General features: G+C 32.5%; 2 protein-coding genes across 2 annotated transcripts; both read right to left on the bottom strand.

Moving 5' to 3' along the window:
* Positions 1-766: 766 nt before the first annotated feature.
* On the bottom strand, positions 767-10,382 carry LOC147071708 (zinc metalloproteinase nas-4-like). The gene is made up of 7 exons (XM_085947347.1): positions 10,359-10,382; positions 9,940-10,084; positions 6,447-6,641; positions 5,507-5,619; positions 4,910-5,114; positions 2,526-2,662; positions 767-1,007 (listed from the first exon to the last, which is right to left on the bottom strand). The coding sequence occupies exons 2-7, from the start codon at positions 10,070-10,072 to the stop codon at positions 927-929; spliced, it is 864 nt and encodes a 287-aa protein (XP_085803473.1). The 5' UTR covers positions 10,073-10,084; positions 10,359-10,382; the 3' UTR covers positions 767-926.
* Positions 10,383-17,963: 7,581 nt separating this feature from the next.
* On the bottom strand, positions 17,964-27,412 carry LOC147071707 (zinc metalloproteinase nas-4-like). Its single transcript, XM_085947172.1, has 6 exons — positions 27,265-27,412; positions 25,817-26,011; positions 24,999-25,108; positions 23,524-23,728; positions 20,586-20,722; positions 17,964-18,135 (listed from the first exon to the last, which is right to left on the bottom strand). The coding sequence occupies exons 1-6, from the start codon at positions 27,401-27,403 to the stop codon at positions 18,055-18,057; spliced, it is 867 nt and encodes a 288-aa protein (XP_085803298.1). The 5' UTR covers positions 27,404-27,412; the 3' UTR covers positions 17,964-18,054.
* Between the last annotated feature and the right edge of the window lie 428 nt (positions 27,413-27,840).

Genomic DNA, 27,840 nt, shown 5'->3' with positions numbered 1-27,840 from the left:
TCTCTGGATTTTTGTCGGGTTGAAGAAATCGTCAATTTTTTCCCTTTCATTTATTGTAAACTTTCAAACCGTTTTTTTGCGTAAAGCAAACGTTTATTGAAATGTGTATCATTTTGAGTAATTGAGGAATTCTCAGTATTAAGGTGAAGCCTTTATTGAGCCTTTTTTAAAGAGTCACCTAGCGGAAAAAAACGAAGCTTGCAATTTGAGATTTTTTTTGATAATATACAATTTCAACTGTATTAATTAATAAATATGTATCTGAAAACATTAAAAAGAAAAATATTTTTTATTTTAAGTCAAAGATAAACTTAAAATTGTAAAAAATGTAATAAAATGTGAATTTGTTGAATCGGACCGAATCTTATTATTACATATATTTTATGGTCGTATTTATTATTAAAATTAAGTTTATTAGGTTTTCTAAGCATCGCCTAAGAGATTTTTGAATAATTCATAGTTTTAATATTTTTTATATCTATTTTAAAAAACATCGATTTTTATAAAAAATATAAATGTGTATAACTTGAAATCCTTTTTATTTATATCAAATCAAGCTTCAATATTGAGATATTATTTATATAGTATTTTTCCGCTAGGTGCCTCTTTAAAAACGGCTCAGTAAAGGCTTCACCATAATGGTAAATCATTTTAGTACCACCACATGGGTAGGAACGGAAAAAGCGATTCGCAATAATTGTAGTGGTATTACTTGCTAGCATTGAAACAGGCAATATAGCGTATGATACCAATGAATACACATGCGAATAGTAATTAAAAACATAGTTTATTTACACACACACATAAAAATTAGGGTAACAGCAAAATGTATTGAAATATCAGTCAATTAAAATAAAACACATGAATATCTTATATGTGAAGCAAACTGTTGTCTTAATTATATCTGTTGTCTTATTAATATGTATTTAGCATGAATACAAAGTGTTCAGTTTCTTGATATCTCCTGCTGACATCTCAATGCGTTGCCCAATAACTGCGGTAGTGGACTGAAAGCATAAAAAGATTTTTATTATAATATGTAATGCCATAAAATCGTTAGTATTTTCTTCAAAAGAGGCTAGAGAAAATATTCTACTATTCTTCTTCTAGCCTACCATATATAATTAAGTTTAATGTAAAAATAATTACAAGATAAAAAAAGAACTTTTTATATAAGTATCACGTTTTTAAATTTTCTGTTGAATCATATAAACTTGACAATTCTATGTAATAATTAATACTTTTTTTGTACTTGATAGAAATACTGAATAAATATAGAATACTGAATTGTCATTTTGACATTTCATATTGATTTCCATAGTGACGTACGTATATATTAATAATTTAGTTGCTAGGACCCCATTAGCAACTAATAGTAGTGTTTTACTTTTTACGATTTTTTTCCGAAATAACTTTCCATACAAAACAGAATTAACTGAAAATGAATTATATTCTGCTTAAAGATGGTTAAAAGTATTATTAAAATGCATTGTCGTTGTGTTCTGATATATTCTAAAAGTTTCAAATGTATAGCTAGTCGGGAAGTTAGTTAAAAATCAATTGCAAGTTTTGTATTGGACAAATAAGAATACGAGCTTATAAAAACGCGGTAATAAATACGTTTGTCATACATAATTTGAAAACACTTAAAACAATAGATTTGAAAACAATAGACACTGTTTACTTAGAGATTATGTCAAAAAATCCAATAATTTTACATAATATAAGAGAAAAGGTAGTTGAAAACTTGGGTTCTCATTTCACTAAATCCAAAAACACTGTATTTTTACTTAACAGGGCAGAATATGTATATAGCCGCTAGAAAAAATCATCTTGAAAGCAGAATTCGAACTTGCATCCCCTGGGATTCGTTCCCATGTACCCTGACTACTAAGCTATACGTCTCCTATCTAATTGTGACGTAGTTAACTAGTGTTTTTACAATAATATTCTGAAACATTTTCTAAGTTACGTTACTTTTTGGCAATAAGCTTTTGTATTTTAAATCAAAGTATACTATTTTTTTTAGTGCATATATTTTTCTCAGAAGTGTTCACTTTACAATATGTATGTTTAATAAAATAATGTTACATTCTTAAAGTTTGTGAATTATTTGTTGAATAAAAAAAATCGTTTATTAAATACGTCAATCGTGAATCCAAAACGATATATATATATGTATATTTATAAGAATTAACATTGTATACACAGAGTCCATTTGATCATATCCTATCTTTATATCTCCAATATCAGGAATAAAATTGTTATATCTTTTCATATAAAGCTTTTATAAGTTTCAATCATGTATCAAGAATCATGTATAATACTAAATATGTTGATTTGAAAACTGAGCACTCAATTGTACAACAGAAACAAATAGGAAAAATTCACCATATTGTTCAAGTTTGCTGAATCTTTAAGAGGAGAGAATTTCAAGTAAAATGTAATTATTGCTGATTTTTTAAGTTAATGATCAGAAATTAAAGTATTCAGTAACAGGCTGTACTGTTCAGTTCTAAATTTACCTTCAGTGGTACGATGGTCTTGCTTCCGTCAATGCTGAATCCATATTCTGAGTAGTGCATCACGCTTCCGTAGTCATATGGGACTCCCAAATTGGAAACCTGGGCCGAGGTGTATTTGTTGAAGTTATTTGCAGCTCCTGTAAAATGATATTTTTGAATTTGGATTACAACGTGGTTAGATACTAAATATTATTATAAGTAATGCATTCGAAGACTGTGTGTCAGTGACAACCATCTTAGAAATCGTGAGCATCAGTTCTGTTGTTTGTTCTCCCGATGCAGAAGTAACCCACCATTGAAGATGCCAATTGGGAGGGAAATAGGTCTGTTAAACGAAATCGCTTTGTATATTGATATATTCCACCTACATGATGATCAGTATAGGTGAACGTTGTTTTATAAATTCTTAAAATATGGTCTACCTTAGCGTACTTCCATGTACTCACTTTACAATTTTCGTATTGTTATAATACGGATAGCAGTGGCGAAGGGTGACTTTTGGAAAGAGGTAGGCTGTGGAGTAAACACGCTTGTCAGATATATTTACGGGAAATAAGAAGATAACCCAATATTACTATTGATGGATAGGTACACTAAATCGATAAAATTTCAAAAGCTCAATTAGTTTGATATACTCAGTTTATAAATAAGCAATTAGTTTGAATTATGTATTTCCCTAAACATTTATAAACGTAACATACCTGTGCTCAAAATATATTACCTTTCATCTTTGAAAATATCCGTTGTTGTGTATAATATGTTCCATAACAATTTTTAATTTAACCCGTAAAACTAGACAGTTTAAAATACTTCTATATTTAAAACACAGACTTTGGTATAAATAACTGATAAATAAAAATCGCGAGATAAATTATTTTATATTTTTAACAATCAATATTTATATGTGATTGAATCCCATAGAAATAATTTTTTTAATTATTTTGAATAAATGTGCCCTAACGATGTAAGCGCAAACTAAACAACTTGTGGTTTCGGAATAAAAAGCCAGACAGTGATTGGCGCCATGAGACTGAAGTCATACAAAACAGATCTGGAAAAGGGGTCAAATTAATTCATAATATAGTTGAATCCAGGCGGCGCTAGTATGGGTATGTGGTTATAAACCTTAAACTAAACCTAAAACTTCTAAATTATGACGATAGATGACTCTCAATTGAATGGATTTTTCTGTGTATTTATTTATTTTTTAAATTAAATTAGTTACTTGAAGATCTATTTTTCTTAGAAGGTATGCTTTAAATAATCGCCTACTATGGAGCCTTTGCCACTGACGGATAGTTACTAAATTATACTGTATTTCATTGGAATTTTTGCTTTTATTTCTAAAGCTCATCTACGCATTGGATCAGGGGTTCTCACATGGATATTGATCAGAAGCATATCTATGATGAAGAAGAGAGTGACGGGCACATTATTTTTTTCATCCATAATTTTAGAGTGAAAATATTATACTTACAATCAAGGCATGCTAAAACCAAATTTGAAGTAGGGCGCCTATGTTGAATTGGTCTGTCTGGTGTACCAGGAGGTTAAGTGATGGAAGAAAGAGGGATATTACTCTATGTTGGCTATTTTAAGGAAGGATATTAGCATTTTAGGTAGAGTATTACCCTTCACGTAGTTGCGGCCCTGCCTACAATTTTAAGGATATACACTTTTTACTGAGAAAACAATTTGTTGAAGATTAATAAGAAGTAAGCAAGGAAAGAAGGCAAGCGGGCAGTAGTAATTCTAATTGGGAGGGCAATAACCATGTTTACTGAAATCGCTTCGGATATTGATATATTCCATTTACGAGAGCTGAATTTAGGTGGACGTTTTTAAGATAGTGTATATCAATAGTTTACTCTGTGTGCTTCCATCTACTTTTATTTTATTTCTTATTTTATTACCTACTTATTGTATTATTAACTCAAATTTATCTGTATTTTTATTTTAAAAATTGTTAACACTTATTTTATATCATGTCGTGAACGCTATGGATTTATAATTTATTATGTTCATTATATGTAAAATAAATAAATTTGATTGACAAAAAAAAAAAATTACGCTGCACTTTCACTGTATGAAACATAAATAAAAAAATATGATTTTCAGCAGACTTATAATAAAATCAGAAATTATGATTATTTTCTAGGTAGATTTTGCCCAACTGAGGATGAAGTTTTGTTTTTTCTACTTTTGCATGAATCCGGCGATTTACATACACCGATGATAAAATTTTACTGCGGCGCAGTTAAAAAGGGCCGAGGACGCACTTGCACATGCAGATAAATTTTTGGGAAACTATACTTATATATAGAGGAAAACGATGAATAAAAATGTCAAAAATGAAAAAATAAGATAGTTATCAATATTCTTACCTGTTTGAATCTTTTCCCATACGATCCTCACGAATTCATCTCTGTCGTGAGTGCTCTGCATGTGGTAGAATCCGAGGGCATGAAGAAATTCGTGGACGATGGTGCCAAAACGGAAACATCCACTCCCAACTGTGGCTGGAGTCAAGTTTATAATCTGAGCACCTCCTGTTTTGCCAACATTTGAGTAACAACCATCGGATTTACCCTAGGAACATTTCGAAGGTAAAAACCAGTCATCTAAGCATGTGGGATTTAGACGAACACGTTTTATAATATTTGCATATAACAGATGGATGAATATTTGATATCATTAGAGTAGTAACTAACTGTCTTATATTATGGTTCGATTCCTGATGGTGTCATTATATATTTTTGTGATTTTTTCAAAGCTGAGTGTTTCTGTGATATTTTACGATAACTACTATTTACTATTCTATCGTTTCACCACCTGGCACCTACACTACTGTAATTGTATCTCATGGCCTGTTGAAGTGTTGAATAAAAACAAAATAACAATACCGAAATAAGAAAAGAAAGGACATAAACAAATATGTATGTATGTATATGATAAAATAATAAATTGTATTGATTTGTCACCTGAACAAGAATGTAGTTCACTTCTGCTGTTGTGGCCCTTTGTTTGAAGACTATACAGGAGACTTTGGAGATATAGGCGAGAGCATCTTGAATTGCCTTGAGTTGTCCGGAGGCTAGAATTTGAAACAAAAGTAAGTAGTTGATACCTACAGATCATTGACTATTTTATTGCATTATTATAATATGTCATAAGAAATCATAATATATCTATTTAATGACATAATTAAATGAACTATTTAATTTATTTTATCCATCTAAACCCGTTGAAATTTTATAGAGATATTTATTATTATTATACAAATAAATAAAGCAATGATTGTAAATAATGTAATAACATAATGATGATTACGTGGTATTAAAATAATTATCTATTTTTCTATTCGTTGATGACTGGGGGTCGCCAGGCCCAACATGTCGCCGCAGTACATATCTCGTTCTGCAAATGTTGTAAATGCATTGGCGTTAGTATAATACGCATACTGGGGAGCGAATCAAATAACCCATAGGTGAAAAAAAAACGCTCGCTGTAAGTCGTTGTTCAAAACTGATAATGGTAAGTCTATGATAATTTTTATTATTAATTAAATTAATATTTTTAAGCACGCTTTTTAGATGTGATTAAGTAGATAACGACTCAGATAATTATATTATTTATTCTGAAAACATACTCAATTCCTCATTAATAAAATTATATAACTATAAGTAGCTTGGTACATAATGTATAATATGAGAAAGTATGTAGGTATGTATATTTAATAATTAATGGCTAAGCCTCACCACCTAAAAGGTTCTCGAGCCACCAATATTGGAGAACGGGCATCTTTTTTAAAATTTAAATATAATTTAATGGCTCATCGGAGGCCTCCTTTTAAATATTATTCTAACGAATCGGTTGCATCGTTTGCATTAAAGATACAAATTGATTAAAAAAAATGCTTACAAAAGACACCAGCAGTGATGAAGTAGGTCACAGTCTTGTTTGGCCAGATTTTTCCGCTGAGGATTGCGTTTCGTCCACCAGCAAATTGGGTAACCAGGCTCTGCTTCTGGTCTTCAGTCAGGATAATATCTCCCTCGAATTTTCCACTTCGCTCCCATTCAGACTGGAGCTCTCCAATTTTGGCATTGAAAGGTTCTGGAATGAGATACAACGAGATACACATGCTTTTAAAGAGTTTTTGGAAATTCGAATGAAAGGAAACAATATCATTGCTGCAACTTAAAAATAATTATATAATCATTTTTTTCCTACAAAATGAAGCATTTTCTTATTAGTCTTTAAGTTTTCATCTAACATGAGATTTTTTGTATGATACGAGGGTGGGTCAATAAGTCCTTAGAAAAGCCGACAGGTGGCGCGACTAGTACTGCAAGCGGTTTGTTTTCATGCAGCGGCACTACCGATTCAGTATGCTGCGAAGTTTCAATCAGATTGGTCGGGTTGTTGTGTGTTTCTCGTACATTTATGAATATAATATAAATGCTTGTGGAAAATGGAAAATGGAGAAAATTGAGTTTAGAGTTGTTATTAAACATTTTAATATAAAAGGGTTAACAGCAAAGGAAATAAAAAATGAGTTGGATTTAGTTCACGGCATATCTGCTCCTTCACTTCCAACTATTTATAACTGGTTAAATGAATTTAAACGTGGTCGTACATCAACAAAGGATGAACCACGCTCAGGACGTCCTGTAGAGGTGACTACACCAGAAATGATCAATAAAATCCACGATATGGTGTTAAATGACCGAAGATTAAAGTTGAGTGAGATAATTGAGGTTACAGGGATCTCAAAAGGTAGCGTCATTTCTATTTTACATGACAAATTGGGCATGAAAAATATTTTTGCAAGATGGGTGCCGCGTTTGCTCACAGTCGACAATAAACGCAGTAGGGTGGTGGCCTCTAAAGCGCTGTTGTCGCTCATGCAACGCAATCCGGATGAATTTTTTCGTCGCTTTGTGACTGTAGATGAAACATGGATACACCACTATACTCCCGAGACGAAAGAACAGTCAAAGCAGTGGATTGCGAAGGCAAACCATGTCCAAAGAAGGCGAAAACCGTAAAATCAGCTGGTAAGGTTATGGCTACTGTATTTTGGGATGCACGTGAAATTATTTTCGTTGACTATTTGGAAAAAGGAAAAACAATAACAGGGGATTATTATGCATCTTTATTGGACCAGCTAAAAAACAAAATTGAAGAAAAACGGCCTCATTTAAACAGGAAAAAAATCCTCTTTCATCAGGACAATGCCCGTGTTCACACATGTTTACGATCAATGGCTAAAATTGAAGAATTGAAGTTCGAATTGGTCGACCACCCACCGTATTCGCCAGATTTAGCCCCCAGTGACTTTTTCCTTTTCCCAAACTTAAAAAAATGGCTAAGTGGACAACGTTTTTTTTCAAATGAAGAAGTCATCGATCGGACAAATGCTTATTTTGAGGACCTTCCGAAAACTTATTTTTCTGACGGTTTAAAAAAAATTGAGAAACGTCTAACCAAGTGTATTGAGCTCCAAGGAAATTATGTTGAGAAATAAAAAAAAAATACAAAAATAAAACCTGTTTTAATGCTTTTTTCTAAGGAATTATTGACCCACCCTCGTACAATTGTGGAATCCATAAAAAGTTATTTTAAAACAATTTGTTAATACAATCATCAGTTGAAATAAATGATTGGTCATGTTTTAAAATATGATATTCAACTGTAAATTCAGTATTTATTCCTAGTATGTTTGAATTTTCTGTTGAAAATTGTTTTATTACAAATCCCTACAACATATTACGAATGGCTACTGATTTACTATTTAAGCGCCTAGTTTCAAAAACCCCTAAAACGGTTTTATGTAAGTAGGTAGTTCTGAGAAAAATGAGAAAAATTCCTATCCATTAAATCTGTGTACTTTATGTATTTATTTTTTAATTCGTACATTCTAAAGAGTATTTTGGCTTATCCATTTTAGGGGTATTTGGAAAGCACACCCAGCAATTTTAGCGGGTTTTGGAATTTACCCTAATTTTCGATCATACGTATTGACGGTTTCAATCTTTGGCTATCATATAGGTAATAAAAATATCCATCTAAATACATATCTAACTCAAAAATTTTCAAAAACAGTTTTAGGGGGATTTGAAACTAAGCGCTTCTATTCTTACATTATGAATATCTATAGATTTCAACCGATAATTATTTAAATACGAGACATTTTTTTATAATCTTTAACAAGACAGTGAAATAAAATATAAAAAAAGCATTCAGTAAATACGAGATGTCTGGCCAGTGGCAACCCTGTTTTAAAAATACCTTAAAATATGAGCTTTGGCGCGGATTTTAAATAGGAACGTCATCCGCCGGAAATTGCTACTAGTTTATCCATGACTGTATAATAACAAGATAGTATAATAATTCCCGCTTGTTACTTTGGCTAACAGAGTTATTCTTTTAGTTTATTATAATTGTTTATCTCCATCCAGTAGTCTTTATCACTGAAATTATTGATAATCAGTTTTTTCATAATCTTGTTTTATTAGTGTCATTGCTATTATTAATAGTAGATAAAACAGATAAATATTACAACAACATAGACCATAAAGATAATAATTATCGGATATTTCAACGTAATCTGGATTTGTTTATTTTATATAATTATATTGAACACATAAATCTACTGATAGTAGCACAAATTTCGTATATTTCGCAGTTGCTTCTTCCATATATTTTCCCAACAACTGTTCTTTTGTAATTGGGTTGAAGACTTGTATTACATTCTACGAATTGATTACTTAGTCGTTATAAAGTCAATACACTTGATATATAAGTGCATTACCGATATTTACTATTTGTTACTATACAATATGCCATGAAGCCCAATGATAGCAGTGTAGTGAAACAGTAGTGTTTTTAGTAATAGAAAAGAAGCAATCACAAAACCCAGACTTAAAATCAGATAAATATAATGTGACCTCACCGAGATGGAACTCGGTATTCCCAGGTGAAAGTCCAGTATCTTACGCACCGGACTACGGGGTGTCTATTTTATATATTGGCTAAATTTTAACTCTAAACTGAATATGACTTTTTTACTTTTTTCCAAATTACGTATTAGTTAACGCCAATTAAAAAAAAAAAGATTCCACGCATGCTCTTGGTTAAATATACCCCCTTTCGACCCACTTAGAGCGGCGTTCATACTGATATACCTACAGTAAACTGTAATCTCAGCAATACATTTTGTCTTGCGAGTGACCTCTTGCAATTAAATAACACGCGATGAGAACCAAAAAATCTATTACGTTAATATTTTATAGTATTATTACTTTCTTGTCGAATGTCGCGTGTTCTCAAGATATTATCTAGATAATGCACAAGAAATGGATTGCGAGATTTTTCAATAATATGTAGAAATCTATAAATAGTCACATACCCTCGGGTGCACCGTTTGCACTCCTGTCCAAGAAGTTCTTGAAATCCTGGACGTCATCTAATGACTTGGAGGTTATTCCTCCACAGACCAGCGTCACTCCCAACACAAAAAATATCAATGTCTTTAAGGCCATATTATTTTTTCACTGAAAAGAAATAGTGACAAAATAATACATCATATAAAATATTCATTGTTATATCATTAGGTTTCACATTAAGTAAATAAATGTAACTATAATCTAATATTATGACATAATTGTGTTTCTTTAAAATGGATTAATTTATGTACATAATATATTACTATTTGTAAGCTTTCCAATTCTATCTCTTGATGCCACTAGTAAGTAGAGAATTCAAATTATATCTAAATTAATAATATGATGTTAAATTTAATTGACATATTTAATTGATTGTCCTCACCTGTTCAAAACACAAACTAACAATAAGCCAATGTATTGGTATGTCATTATTTATATCATATTGACCCACTAATAACGGATAACGTGTAAAGTATTTTAATACTAATCCATTAAACCAATAAGACTATCTCTATTAACACAATATTATCTGGGTTTATCAATTTTCTTAAAATTATTTTTACAGACTCAGTAGTTTACGACACAATTCGACCAACTTGTTCAATTATGTGGATTTCTTTTGAGTATAAATTTTATTCTATTATACACGTCTAAGCATAACATAAATTTCCATATGATAATAATATAAACATGAAATGACATTAATATGGACGAATCATCTGGAAAAGAAAATGACACTCACTTTATTGTCGGGTCTGCCGAATGGCATAATCTGTTCTAACGCCATTACAATAAAGGTGATATTGCTATAAATTCCTGATGCTTTTTGTTGGGTCTGCCGAATGGTTCGGTTCGAACGGGTTCGCTCAAATGAACATTGACATTAGAAACACTGCTCTAACGCCATTACAATAAAGGTCATATTGCTATAAATTCCCGATGCGTGATATCGCATAATGGAAATTGCGTGACGTCTACCTATACATGCGAATTTACTTGCTAGCTACTGTATTGAGTGCGTCGTCCATTAATGATGTCATTGTAAACATGACAATAATTTTGTATACCAACCCTGAGAATAATAAAATAGAATAATATGTGTAAATAATTATGCACGTATATTTGTGTTGCTACCAATGTTTAGAAACAATTGCATATTTTGTTATGCACATGACATATTGATCTAACTACATATAACTAAAGATAGATACCCAAATTACGAACGTTGCATACAGTAGTGATGCAGCTACTTGTTTGTTATATTTATTTATTTCTATCTGTATCTGACGAATTATTATTATACATTGAGTACCTAATGATTTAATATCAATATTTATTATAATATATTGATACTATCGACCTCGATACTTGATGGAATTTGAATTTAAATTCTAATTGATTTAAGTTTTGACCTATTCAATTTGAGTCGTTTTTTGCGACCCGAGTTTCGCCCTTCGCCATCTTCAGGCACTATGTATGTATGTTGATGTAGGTTATACGTGTATTATGTTGTGTGTAACGCCCACGTTGGCCGCGTGGCTTAAGCGTTGGACTACCACGCCGTGTGTCTCAGATTCAAATCCTGGGTCTGGCAAGTACGTATATTATTTTTCAATTTGTGTGTGAGTCTGGGTATGGACCTAATAGGTTGAGCAAGTGGCTGACATCCATTTCTCATAAAAAAAAACAAAATCTGTTAATACAAACCTCTACCCTGTGGAGGCCCATATGATCCTACTAGGATCGGACATGGTCGGAAAAAAATGTTGTGTGTATTTATATATGTATTTAGGTATGTATGTGGGATTATTTGTGGATTTGTTGTATTAAAAATAATAAAAAAGTAGCATGTAAGAATATTTGTTTAACTAATTGAATTGCCAATATGTTGCCATTGTTTTTTTCCCAATATTGACGATTTTACACCTCTTGAAGTCAATCGATTATTATTTAATGATCTATTATTAGTGTTTTGACAATGTATACGCCCATTGATTGTATTATTACTGATATGGGGCTTTTTACTAACACTTCAACTATTTATAGTTTGTTTGTTATATATATTTTTATTGTGATCTTGACGTAATAGGTAGGTGATAAAGTTTTTACCTACTTTATTATATAAGTTAGAATTAACTGTATTCATTGTCAGTGTGTATTTATCTTTTGGTGAGTGCACATAGTGCCTGAAGATGCCGAAAGGCGAAACCCGGATCCCAAAAAACGACTCAAATAGAGTACTACAAAACATTTAGAATTTAAATTCAAATTCCATCAAGTACCCTCGTCGATAGTATTAATTTATATATTTATAAGAGTTTCAAAGACAACTACCTACTCTATTTTACAAATCTTAAACAGAATATATTGATAATACTTTGTAGAATTGGGTTTTTGGCAATGTTGTTATCGTATAGGTTTTAATAACATAAATTAAATTAATGCACACATAATTAAGATAACAATGTACTTTTGATAATTTTTTTATATTGCCGGATTTTCTATAGTATTATTGTGTTTTACATCGTCATATTCGCTTTATTAAAATTCCAAATTTATGATTACGCATTCAAAATTTCCCATATATCATCGGAATTCACGTCATATTATATGCTGTTTTATTTCACACAGAAAGAGTAATAGCACTTTTAAAATATTCATTATTTGGACATGGTATTAATGCTATAAGGTCATCGGTTTCTGATACATCATCTCACGGTTAAGTGTGATACGGACTACTGTATACGTACAATTTTCTAGCACGGTATTGGCATTGTTTGCTACAATGTTTGTTTCAATGTTGGTGAACAATACCGCTAAAATTGCGAGTTGCTTTTGCCATATCCATGGTCTTACTGTAAGTGAAGAATGATTAACTCATACACTAAATTAGTGGTTTCCAAACTTTATGTTACTACGCCTCCATTATAAAAAAACTAATCTTGGCGCCCCCCCTTCCCCTTTATTTCATTAAATAATACAGACACCTTTTTAAATAGGCAACAATGTAGGTACTAATACAAAAATGAAAAAAAAAATAAACAACGTTTTACTAAGTACTTATATATTCATTTTTAAATTAATTTGTTTTTCATGCAATGAATGTGCTTGTTTATTAGCACAATCAATTTCAATAGTAGTTCTAGTCAATCCAAATTTATCATCGTTCATTGACAAATGGATTCTATCATGGGCCCCACATCTTGAAGCGGGCCCCGAGATCAGGATCTTTCAACCATATATTTAAAATATTTAATAGCCCTGAAATAGAACAGCGCCGCAGGTGACTTTTTTACTATTAAAAAAATAATGTTATAAGTGCATTATCAAACTATCCAAGAACTCAGTAAATAGATTTTTGTTTGCATCAATATATCGTCTCTGTTCTGGCAGAACACACTAACTGGAGAATACTAATTTTGAGTAATTTGACTTAAACTTGAAGTTGTTAAAATGTTTGAAAATAATGGTCTATCATGTGAGTTTATTAAGTAATCGTAAAAAGGATGACTTTAAAATAAAGACTGTTTATTTATTAAGAAGGTTTCCAGACGGTAAAGTTTGAAATAAGGAACATTTTGGTATAACTAACTCAATATGTCATTGTGTCATTAGTGTCTTCATATCTGCCGTAGAAATAATTTAAATGTGGATACATGGCGAAATTATTTTTTTTGTAATTTTGATTTCCAAAGCTCCAAATTTTTATGAATGTCTTCACTATGTCTTTTTGAATCAGTGAATGTATTAGTGGTCCTTGCATTATTTAGTCACTCTTTTTTTTTAAATTTCAACCAAATACAACAAAATTATCGTTCCTAAACAAACTGGCGTCAAATTTCAACATGATTTGACCCATTCAGACTTTTTTCACGAGATAGCCAGCGCGCTTCACAATAGTGTAGACGTGAGATATAGAATATATAAGTTATTATAATCGCTGCACTAAATAATGATCTTTCTTCTCCTACACCCACGACCATGGTAAAAAGAAAAAACGCAGCAATTAATAATATATTTTAATTTATATTATGTAAAACGATCAGATTTATTATATGCACTGCGAAGAAGTTGTGATTTTTTTGAAACACAGTACAAAATTGAGTCCTCTAAAACAAGGACCTCCCACGGATATGGGAATAGAAATTCAAAAAATAATTACGTCACCTAGCTTGTACACTGCGAAGAATAGGAATATCTTGCCAGTATATCACGACTAGGGAATCCAATCCCAAGCCAAAATTCTGATCCCGGGATTTCGGGATTAAAATTTAACAATCCCGAGATTGGCATTTTTTTCCATTGTTAATGTAAAATTTTTATATTTACAAATAAACATTGATAAAATCGGTCAAAAATAAATCTAGTATAATTTATTCTATTTAAGACATTTATTGTTAATATTGTATACGTTAAATCTTGGAAATACACAAGTTTAATGGAGTAAATAATATTATAATATAAATAATAATGTGAATTTAATATGAGATTGCTGTTTCTGATAGTAAAGACATAAGAATGGATTAGCGAGATTTAAAATAGTAAAGCAAATAATCATGGCGTACTTATGGCCTTTCCGCTTCATAAATCTAATTAGTCAGCCAAATATGAAACTGCCGTAAAACGTATGATATCATGGTGGAATTACTTTGTTAAAAGTGCGAAGCATTGTTTTTTTCCAATCTTTCTAATTTTTAATAATAATAAATGAATCGGCTACCTACACATGGGTATAAATCAAACTTCATTCAAACTCAGTTTATTTCTAATGTAGCTATTTTTTATTAAAAGTATTTTTTCTGTTATTTTTTCGCTTTTATTTTATTTTCCATAAAAATTGATAAAAAAATCAATCCCGAAATCCCGGGATTATGTTTATCAATCCCGGGATTCATAGGTATCGAAAATAGCCCGGGATTAGAATCCCTAATCACGACCTATTACATCTCAAAGGAACCGCGTGTCATGATTGAGTTGTCAGTCTATCTTCTCACACCACTTCCGCTTATAAATCGCGTTATATGGGCGCAGCCAATGACATTATTAGTGGACAACTCACTCAGTACAGTAGCTTGCAACTAAATTCGTACATAGCGACATTCGCACATGTATGGTAGACGTCACGTGACAAAATCGTAATGGCGTTATAACAGTGTTTCTAGTCTCAATGTTCATTTGAGCGAAAGATATCAAAATATGAATTATGCCATTCGGCAGACCCGACAAAACGCATCGGGAATTTATAGCAATATCACCTTTATTGTAATGGTGTTAGAACAAATTATGCCATTCGGCGGACCCGACAAAAAGTGTGTCATTTTTTTTTTCCAGATGATTCGTCCATATTAATGTCATTGGGCGCAGCACATATTTGGAAAGCGCAGCGAGACACACACCATCTGAACAAGCTCTAAGGCAGGGGTGCCCAACCCAAATCGTTTGGTGAGCCAAAAAAATATTACTGAGCTTAGGTAGGCCACAAACATAAAAAATAAAACAAAGAACTTATTCAAAATAAATTATTACCCTATAATTAATGTGACACTAGTTTTTGTGTATTGTTTGATATCTTTTTCATATTAAGTGGTAATTTAGCCGGCGCACATCGCAGTTGATTGGTCATGTTTTCATCGAGAAACCTACTGCGACACTTCGTTTTTACTACATTTAATTTCTAAAATAACGATTCGCAGCGATTTGTAGTCACAATAATTAATGTTGCTGATATACACCTGGGAATCAGAACTAGAATGGTGAGATGCTACGTCTTCTCAGTCCTCTTATATGGAGTAGAGGCTTGGACGCTCACAGAAACGATTCTCAAAAAACTTGAAGCTTTTGAAATGTGGGTGTATAGGCGCATGCTTCGTATCAGCTGGAAGGACAAAGTTACAAATGTCGAGGTGATGTCAAGGATGAAAAAGACCAAAGAAATAGTCAAACTAATAAAAACCAGGAAACTGGCATACTTTGGCCACATCATGCGGCATCCCGAGAAGTATCGCCTTCTACATCTCATCATTCAAGGGAAGATCTCCGGTAAGCGAGGCCCTGGTAGAAGAAGAACGTCCTGGCTCAAAAAGCTCAGGGACTGGTTTGAGCTCAGCACTCCAACCCTATTCAGAGAAGCGACGGACAGGGGCCAAATGGCCAAATTCATCGCCGACGTCTGATAACGGATATGGCACACAAAGAAGAAGTAATGCACATTGCCAGTCGTTTTAATTTTGGAAATCAATCTTTGAGGATATATTTCTGATAAAACTTAAGCTTATTCCATTCGAACATGCACTTTAACTCTATGCTTGATTGCAGTTTTATTAGCTCCATTTATAAATTTGGAGGCGCTGATTCCACCTCCACGTTAAATGGAGTTAAAAAGTTATTTTGAACATTTCCTCATACTTTTGCATAAAAGCGGATCTGGTATAGAATTATTTGACCGTAATTGATTTTCATAAAGCTTGAGTTTTGTTACTAAGGATTTTATATGATAACATTATGTAATTAACTTTTTTTCACCTTGTAGCTTCTGATTTAATTTCATTGTTATATTTATCAGAAAACATAAATCTAGAAGCCATTGGTCATCGTAAAATTCACATATATTATTGCCACTTTTGCTTATAAAAAATCAAATTTCTTCCCTCAATTTCCAAAATCTAAACAGTTTACTCGACTCCGCCATCGTATTTTGATATACAAAATGGAATCGCTGTATTCAGATTCGAGTTCGCTAAGATATTCTTGAAATTGGACGATGTTTCAATGATTTCTTGATTGGTAAATGCTCAGATTACGTCCGTCTCATTTCACTATTTCATCGTTGTTGTTCTCACTGATTTGAGGTCTTTCAAGCTGTTTTTCATAAACCAAATGTCTGATGGGGTTAGGGATTGCAATACATCATACTCGTGGAAAATTTAATATTGAGTTTCTACTTTTCAATTATTAAAAACTAATTATATTCACTGATTAATATATGTTTTTTAAAGCTTATTAAAAAAACTTGTTGGAATAATAGTAAAAAAATTATATTTATGGCGTATGTTACACCCCATTTTTCACCTGCTGCATGCAACAACATTTGCATGCCATAAGTTTAAAGACATTTAATCCATTTGACCATAAGAGCATCATATTATAATATAAATAATATCCAACACACTTCTTTTTATATAATTATAAGTACATAAAATTAGATAAATATGTTGATATTTGCGGAAACACCTACGGTGGCCGCGCGGCTTGGCGATGCTTCAGTGAAACAGCAAATAATTTTCAACTATAAGCGCGACGAAATTTTGGACTCGCTGGCACTCGGAGACCGAACGTGGAGGTGTGAATACGTCAATTTATTTTGTGATGGCGATGGGGGTATTCATTCTTAAATCGTGTAAAGATGACTAAAAACGTTACCCATTTACTTTAAAAAGAAAACATGTCAATGAATATATTATTATTGTTACTAATAGAACAATAAACAGAACATTAAATAGACGGATGTTGGATTTATATGAAAAATTATATTTCGGTCAGCATACGTCATTTCCACCCGCAACCCGTAATCCACATCGCCTCGCCTAGCCACGATCTTTTTAGACCATGCCTCAACTGAGGTATAGCCTTAAGCGTTGGACTATAACGTGGGTCCCAGGTTCGAATCCTGGGTCTGGCAAGTACACATATTGTTTTTCAATTTGTGTCTGTCAGGGTATGGACCTAGTAGGTTGAGCAAGTGGCTGACAACCATTTCTCGTAAAAAAATCTGTTAATACAAACCTCTCCTCTGTGGAGGTCCATATGATCCTATTAGGATCGGACATGGTAGAAAGAAGATAAAAAGAAAATTTGCGGAAAATTACCGAACTCACTGGACGCTGATTAAAAACATAGTTTCTTTCCAGATACAGAAGAATTAGGGTAACGCCAAAATAATGTTATGTTGAAATGATATCAGTCAATCAAAATAAAACACATGGATTTCTTATGTAAAATAAACTGTTGTTATATTTATTAAACTAGGTAGGTACAAATTAATTTTGTTAATATTCGAATAGATTTTTAACATTCAGTCTTTAGCACGAATACAATTTGTTCAGTTTAATGATATCCCCTGGTGACATCTTATCGCGTTGCCCAATGTTTTCGTTAGTGGCCTGAAAGTATAAATAGACTTAGTATGTTAATATTTTTAATTTGAATTAAGTACATTTTATTACACCATGTTAATGTAATATTCTTCAATATCGGGAATAAAATGCTTACATATTTTCAATATACAGTGGAACTTCTCATAACGAGCATAATTCGTTCCAGAAAGGGGGGACATGCTCGTCGAAGGTCAAAATTGAGTTTTTATTGTATTTTCAAACCATGATCCTGGACACTCCGTAAACGTTGTAGATAATATATTTATATAATTTTGAAGCCTTATTATCCTTTATAGTTATTTTAAACATTTCATGACTGCATAAAGTATTTTTGTTACATAAAATAGTATTCTTTTAAACCTCTCGCTCTAATGTTTTAGAATATAGTCATATTTCGGTACAGAACTGTGCAGTGGTGTTAAGATTTTTTACATTTATTAATTTTTAAACGCATTTATAAATCCAATAGTATAATTTATTACGAGATAATTTTTGTAAAATATTCACGATAAAAAATTATTTTGATAATCTCTGTGATCCCAAATTTGACAAGAATTAGGCATTTTATTATTCAAAAAATCGGCAAGATTAACACATTTCAAGATGATTTTAAAGATATTTATTAAAAGCTATGTTTTTGACAATTCAAGTGTGATAAAAATATTATGAATAATGATTGCTTTATAATAATTATTGACCTAAGAATAAGGTAGTGTTTTTTTGAAATACGCCATTTCTTTTGTCATTCCCTAGTGGTTAAGCTACAACATACGGCCGTAGCAATAAAATGACAAACTATAATTAAAGTAGGGAGTAAAGATATGTTAACTCGCGTGTTTGAACATGTACCTAACCGAATTTTTTTTTATTTTTTTTTAAACGGTACATGTTCAAACACGCGCGTCAATATCATTTTACTCCCTACTTCAATTTTAGTTTGTCAATTTATGGCTACGGCCGTATGTTGTAGCTTAACCACTGGGGAATGACAAAAGAAATGGCGTATTTCAAAAAAACACTACCTTATTCTTAGGTCAATAATTATTATAAAGCAATCATTATTCATAAGATGTTTATCACACTTGAATGGTAAAAGACATAGCTTATAATAAATATCTTTAGAATTATCTTAAAATGTGTTAATCTTGCCGATTTTTTGAATAATAAAATGCCTAATTCTTGTCAAATTTGGGATCACAGAGATTATCAATATAATTTTTTATCGTGAATATTTTACAAAAATTATCTCGTAATAAATTATGCTAATAGTTTTATAAATGCGTTTAAAAATTAATAAATGTAAAAAATCTTAACACCACTGCACAGTTATGTACCGAAATATGACTATATTCTAAAACATTAGAGCAAGAGGTTTAAAAGAATACTATTTTATGTAACAAAAATACTTTATGCAGTCATCAAATGTTTAAAATAACTATAAAGGATAATAAGGCTTCAAAATTATATAAATAGATCATCTACAACGTTTAAGGAGTGTCCAGGATCATGGTTTGAATATACAATAAAAACTCAATTTTGACCTTCGACGAGCATGTCCCCCCTTAAGCGAAACAATTTTTCCCATTTAAATTAATGTAAAATACGATAATGCGTTCCATGTCGAAAAAAATATTCATTTTTTTTTATTTGTAACTTTTATTTATAGGAAATTACTTAATGAGTATTATTTATGAATTTATGACAATAACTAATTCTTTTTTACTAGAAAGCTATATAGAGATATTTGTTTTTGCCGACATTTAATAATTTCGTGAAAATGTGGCAACATTATCATTGAATAAATTTGTAGCGCACATAGTCTAGTAATCACATTAGGGTGATGCTTCTCAATATACGACGCAAATGTATCTATAGTCTATGGACGCAACAGTTTACCATGCTTTCAGCATTTCTCTTATTGCGCCAGAAGATTGTGGCTTTGCTACCTCCTATTCCTCCACTGACAAACTCTTCTCCACAACATCTTGCTGTGAAATATGCATTGATGCACTGGCGCGGAATGTCCCGACGCACAAGTCAGTGATTCCACCTTTCCGCGTCATTCGTTATGCGAAATGTCGCTCGTTAAGGGAGCCATTTTTTTACAATTTGTTTTGCTTGTTATGCGAATTGCTCGTTATGAGAGATTCCACTGTATTTGAAGCATGTTTCAGGAATATATAGGTATGTAAAAACTAATGATAATAATTAATCTTTTAATTATAAGTCACACGAACTAGTTTAATTTTCAGCTTCTCAAATTTACAAATGGAACAAATATTTGTAAAAAATATTCGTGTTTATTGGATATTTGACAGGAGTATCTTTTCAAGTAGTTAAAATATTATTATTTACGATGAAGATATATTTTTAAGAAAGCATGGAATCAGAAAGTTATTGATCGTCAGAAACTAGATTATTCAGCTACCAATTCTACGTTTCAGTCTTAAATTTACCTGTAGGGGAATGATGGTCCTGGTTCCGTCAGTGCTGAATGCATACTGTGAGTAGTGCATCACGCTTCCGTAGTCATATGGGACTCCCAAATTGGAAACCTGGGTCGAGGTGTATTTGTCGAAGTTATGTGAAGCTCCTGGAAAAGATTATTTTTGAATTTAGGTTAGAACTGGTAGGTACCTATCAGTGGCGCACCCAGGGGGAGGGCAGACCCCCCCAAAATATGAAAATCATCAGAATGATTTTACACATTGAAATCGAAAGCCAATAAACTATACCTTGGGCTTAGACAAACAACACGGCAAAAAATGATTTGTAATTCTCCAGCACCCTTTTTAGTAACATTTCTTAGATTTTAATTTCTAACACAAAAATTTCGAAACACTAATGTCAGGTTTTTTTAGAAACCTGTTCCCTAATGAAATTCTCGGTGTCCACCTGAATTCCGGAGTGGTATAGGTCATGGCTGGGGAGGGTTGACATGGCTCTAACCTGGGGGCCCGGGCTGTGGGGGGCCTGGCGTGTCGGGTTGACCAGATAAGTGCGATAAACACACATCATAAATTAGCTTTAACAGTAAAAAAAGTCACCTGCGGCGCTATTATACTTCATGACTATGATCATTTTAATTTATATAATTGTCCAATATATTTTCTGATTATTATGTGTCAATACTCGACAGCTCCATTATTAAAGTAAATGTATTGAAAATCGCCAATAATTCACTGTATAAGTACCCTCAATTTGAACTAAAACACAATTTGAAAAACGTTAATGTAGTATTTCACAATGCCTTTAATCTAAGCGGTGGGTAAGGGGCCCGTCAAATACCCTATCCGAGTGGTCGACAAACTCATTAGTCAATAGAGCCAAATATCAACAGTACAACGATTGAGATTTCTTTTGAGAGCCAAATTTCTTAAACTTAAATTATATACGTAGGTAGTAAGTAGATACACTGCTAATTTACTTAATAAACTTTAGTTAAAGTTTTAAGTCCTAATTAAATTATAGGTAGGTACACTGAATAAAACTGAATATCATACGTAATAATGATCTTATTTATTAATAAAAATTAAATTGTAAGTCAGGTATCCATAAAATTGAATCACGACAATGACTGACAAACTCAATGTGAATAATGGCCTTGCATCTCCTTGTAAAGTTTGGGTAAGTCAGTTTCGTATGTTTTTGATTTAATTTGAAGCACGATTCCAGGTTCTCATCAATAAATCGATTTCTTAATTTACTCTTGATTTCCTCTGATGAAAATCTTTTTACTAACCACAAAACTTGCAATATTAACATTGTTGACAGATTTTATTCAGTACCAAATTAAATACAGAACTTTATTTTTATTGACTCTTCTCCTCAGCTGCTTTCTTCCTTGCATCATCGACAGAATATTTAGCGGAAAATCACGAGTTTTTAGTTGTATCTTTCTAAATTTCAATGCGCCAATTTTTCCCGACACATAAATACAGGTCGGTAAGCCATTTAAGTTTTGAATAAACGCGAAGTCTCGGTCTATTCAACATTACATTTACGGTTATCCTCTTCCATTTTCTTTGCTCCTTCTTTGTAGCCATGTCAAATATGGCAGAGAGCATCTGTGGCAGAGCCGCACTCAAGGGGCCAAAGACCCGCAGTTTGCCGACCACTGCCCTAGCCTGATTTTTTGTCCATTTTCGATTAATATGTTGGAACCTCAATATTGAAAAACCAAAAATCTACGATAAACATTCGGCGAAAAGAACGACTACACTACGGTGGTGGTGTAAATCAAAAGAACATTTTTTTCGGTGGAATTCGGCATAAATATTGTAGCTCTCTAGACCAGTGTTCCCCAAACTTTCAATATCTGTGTACCCCTTCTATAATTTTCGTAACACTGAGTACTCGTCGTCAAAGAAAAATGCATATAAAATACTTTAATAACAATCAAAATATATTTATATATTCCTTTTGTAGTACATAAACAAAATAATAATAAACGAAAAATAAAATTCATTCATAATAAAATATAAATAAAAGTTATATTATAAAAAATAACATTCATTGGTTATTAATTTTAATCTGAGGTGCGGTTCCACACCCAAAAGGCTGTTCCTTTTTTTTACGTAATGTCTACAAATGCTGAAAAAACAACTTCACATAGATATGAAGTTGGAAAGGCAAGATGTATTTCAGGAATGTCTCTGCACAACTGGAAACTGGATACACATGTTGCACTTGCAACCTAAATGATGTTTAAGTACACTCCTCATATTTATTTTGCAAGAATCCGTCTGAAGCTAATAATTCCAACAATTGCTCTTCTTCCGCATGCGATAAACCTTCTAGCATGGATATTGTATTAATGCTTGTTGCACCAGGCGTAGCCATAACCCGGTGCAGTGCATACCCCCATCAAACTCTTCCCGTACCCCAGGGGGTACGCTTACCACACTTTGGGAAACACTGCTCTTGACCAAGCGGGTAGCATAGCCGATATTATTTAAGTAATCTTTTAGCATACTAGGAGTAGGTACATATGTCCTGCATGGTCGCTGTTCACTTCCAATCCGCCAGTCGCTTATGACACGCTCAACGGTTACCGCCACTATGCCTCCAATTTAATAAAAACTAGGAGAAACTGTACAAATATATCGCCGTGTATTGTGAAACTATGTAAAAATATTTATATGAAGAAGAAAAAGAGCCTATGGGACTAATTTACATTCTCCTCCAGCCCCCCCCCCCCAATAATAAATCCTGGGTGCGCCACTGGTACCTACTGACTTTGCTTCTGACAAAGCTTTGATTTTTTACATGCAATTTCAACCCTATGCGTGGATACTTTTTCAATGTTGTTGGCGAAAACACCAATTAGGTAATTAGACACTTAATACCGGATAATGTAGTAGAAATAATAAGGAGAGTAATCAATATTTTTACCTGATTGAATCTTATTCCAAACGATCTGCACGAAGTTATCTCTGTCGTGAGTGCTCTGCATGTGGTAGAATCCGAGGGCGTGAAGAAATTCGTGGACGATGGTAGCTACACGGAAGCATCCACTTCCGAGTGCGTATGGAGTCAAGTTGAGAACCTGGGCGCCTCCAATTTTGCCAATATATGAGTAACAACCATCGGCATTACCCTAGAAACATTATTCAATATTAAAGACCGGTTATTTATCCATGTGGAATGTGAGGGATGCGGGTTTTAGGCGATTACGTTTTTAATATAATATTATGTACTTACATATAACAGATTGATGGGTATTTGATATGATGAGAGTATAAGTTTATAATATATAGTTATAGGTTTATAATATATAATTATAGGAATATAGGTCACGGTGGCCGCGCGGCATAAGCGTTGGACTATCATGCCGTGGGTCCCAGGTTCGAATCCTGGGTCTGGCAAGTACACATATTGTTTTTCAATTTGTGTGTGAGTCAGGGTATGGATCTAATAGGTTGAGCAAGTGGCTGACATCCATTTCTCGTAAAAAAACAAAAATCTGTTAATAAAAACCTCTACTCTGTGGAGGCCTATATGATCCTATTAGGATCGGACATGGTAGAAAAAAAAATAGGTTTCTATTATGGCTAAATCCCTAGTGAGGCAATTATATATTGTTGTGATTTTTTCAAGCCCGAGTATTTCTGTGATAGTTTCACAATAACTACTACAATTCTATTGTTTCACCACCTGGCACATAGGCATAGTAATACCGAATGAAAATACAAATACCGGTATTTCTTATTGAATACCGGTATTAAATATTTGAAAAATATGAAAAAAATAGAAATAGGTATCTACCAATAAATATATATCTTTAAAATAGTGATATTTCATAGACATAGTACATATTATAATATGTAAACATTTAAAAATATGTAAAGATAAGAATTATATGGTAGAGATGTTGATATTTTCAAATACTTAGTAGTTGAATGATTGCTTCTTCTTCGAATGATTTTTGAAGTGATCTTAGATGTATATGTGCGACATTGATAATAATTCCACCTAATGTTTTATTAGTTTATTACACTTTTACACTGAGACGTCGAATGGGAACGGAAGTAAACTAGACATCGTGTCACAAGATAAAAATCTACAGTCCTGTTAAACCTTTTATGTTAGTAAATACAGTTTGTTTCCACTTTCAATGTCGAATATATCGGTATAGTCCGATTTATAAAACCGGTATTTCGGTATCGAAAAATACTGAGATACCTGTTTTGAAATACCGGTATTACAATCCCTACTGGCACACTGTAATTATGTCTCATCGCTTGTCAATGTAATGTTGAGTGTTAAAAAATAGCAATGCTGAAATAATAAATAAAGGAACTGAAGACGGGACATGAAATAATAATATTATGTAATGGTAAAAATAATGAATATTATTCATTTTTCACCTGAACAAGAATGTAGTCAGTGATTGCTGGAGTCTTTTCCCTGAATGAGATGCAGGAGACGCTGGAGATATAGTTGAGAGCAATTTTGATTCCCATCACTTGCCAGAGGCCTTGAAAAAACAAAATTTGGCAGTTGAGAAACTGATCTTTGACTTTTTAATGAATAGTAATTACTTATTGTAACCTTATGACCTACTTCTTTGAAAGGCACAAAAATATTCGTACTTATTGATTTTTTCATGAAAATTTTTTGAACTACGAGTATCACGGCGATTACGGAATTTATTTTAATTACTTATTCAAAGGCGATCGAGGTCACACCACGCTCTTTAGCCCCAAAGAAGTCTGGAAAAGTTACATTTAGAATCGGATCTTTGATAATAGTAGAAAAGTCAGCAAACAACCCATCCTTCGTCATGTAGACAAAATAAATGCCAATGCGATTGCGTTGGCCGCTATTTGACCGCTTTTGTCTCATCCTTTTCACCGAAGCTCAAGGCGTATTGAAAAGCGCGAATTTCAAACAAAAATCAAATTGGCTCTGCTTTAGTGGAGGAATCACGATCACAATAATACCTCGTTTTACGCGTCTTACCGATGTATTAGTATGATGGTGACATTATGTATGCGTGACAATATTCATGGTAAAATTCCTATCGATATACTTTAAGCAACGCATTGCCTACATTCCTTACATAATATGATATCAGCTATGAAATGCAGACTAAGGAGCATTGGCAGTTTCTGTAGGTACTAAAAATGAATGGTGTAATGAAATTCTCATATAATATTGTAGATGGTACAGATAATATGCTTACTAAAGACACCAGGAGTAATGGCGTAGTAGACAGTCTTGCCTGGCCAGATATTTCCGTTGCGGATTGCGTTTCGTCCTCCTAAAAATTGGCGAACCAAGTTCTGCTGCTGGTTTTGAGTCAGGATAATATCTCCCTCAAATTTTCCACTTCGCTCCCATTTGGGTTGGAGCTCTCCAATTTTGGCATTGAATGGTTCTGGAATGAGATAAATATACGCTTTTAATGATGGTACGAATCCTGCTGGGTGTCCTACAGTGCTCGAACTGGAAAAGTTTACGAACTGGAGAGCTCGACAATTTTCTAAAGATATTTACATCAAATTTTATGTGTATTTTATAAAAATAAGTGTTAGATTTTCTATTATATGGCATATCTAGCTCAGATGGTAAAAATATTTTTTCCACGAGATGGAACGATAATTTTACCAATTTTAAGAACTGGAACGGCGCTCTGGTCCATTTCGAGCCCTGGTATCCTATTTTTTCAAAAAGATTTTTTCGAATGCTTACAAATTTCTCAGAAGTATACGTATGTTCAATAAAAAAAATGTTACATCCTTAATTCTTGTGAATTATTCGTTAAATAAAAAATAGGGTGGCAAGCACAGAACAGATTAATAAAATGTTTACACTACATTTTGTCGCAGGGTTTTGAAAGTGTGAGTGTCCTACGAAAATGAAACACACATTATAGACGTGCAAAAATTTATGTTGCAACCTTCAAATACACCAATATTGAATGAGCGTCAGTGCATAAACCGAGAGTACTTGTCAGAACGAAGGACATGCTTAAAATGACGTATTATTGACACGTGTTCAAGTTTATCCCATATTGTTCCACACTCGAAATTGGTTGTCTGTTACTCCACGCCCATTAGCTATTTCAGTTCCCACTAATTTTGCGTTCTCTGGTGGCAATATTTCGGAAATGCGAATACGGGGCAATTTTGAAAGAAACTATTTTTCAGCATTATTATTGTCGGTAGGGATTTCTGGTAAACTAAAAAGGGCATTTTTTAAAAATTATTTAATCTTTTTTTAAATATAAAATGGTACATTTTTTATTGCTGTCTCGTAATACTTTTACACACAATAATTATATGCAAGACACTTTCCTTGGTAATGCTAAAAATAATGATAGAAGATAGAACTATTCTACCAACTTTGAAACGGGGCTTTAGGCAATCAAAGGCACAACAAGTAAACAACTTACTGAAATTATTTATTATATTTATGGATATGTTAGAATTGTATTTCAGTAGGATTATTGATGAAAAAAATGGTGTATACACTTGTTTATATACATTATAAATAACTGAAGTAGCCTGTTTCAAAAAAATCTTATGAAAAATATTTCAAATGTGAGTTAGAATAGTTCTACATTCAGGTGACGACGAATTATCGTACTGTTATCAAGATGACGTATCCCTGTAGAAAAAAGTCACATACCCTGAGTTGTGCCATTTACACTCTTTTCCAAAAAGTTCTTCAAGTCCTCAACGGCATTTAATGACCTAGACGACCTGGAAATTCCTCCTACGACTAGCGTCACTCCCAACATAAAAAAGACCAATATCTTCACTGCCATATTGTTTGTTTACTGAAAGGAAATACATTAAATTATACATTTATTATACCATAAAGAGAAATTAGTTATTTTCTATCAAAATACACAATGTTTCCTTTCCACTAACCGACACAACTATTCGATACTCGATGGAATCAGCAGACACCACATAGTATAGAAATTGTTGAATTATAAAAGATGTCCAGATACATTTCTGGCATTCCAGCTGAATTTGTTATCTACAGTAATTTAATGGTAGATATAACTGATATATCCACTCTCAAATCAAGGCAACACACAGCTGATTCTTAAATTATGTTTCCATATAAGTCCATTGAACCAAATTCTTCGGTATGTTCCAGTTTCGTGTCCACACTAGACTTTCGAAAAATATAACTCAATTCACGTTGATTTTTGTACATATTTCTCAATGAAATCTTCAATACCAATGATTCATC

This window comes from Rhyacophila brunnea, unplaced genomic scaffold, assembly GCF_057557595.1.
Source record: "Rhyacophila brunnea isolate RB1 unplaced genomic scaffold, BYU_Rbru_1.0 scaffold_2, whole genome shotgun sequence".
Taxonomy (NCBI): Eukaryota; Metazoa; Arthropoda; class Insecta; order Trichoptera; family Rhyacophilidae; genus Rhyacophila; species Rhyacophila brunnea.
The sequence above is the reverse complement of the archived record's forward strand: the minus strand, read 5'-3'. Positions and strand labels throughout refer to the sequence as shown.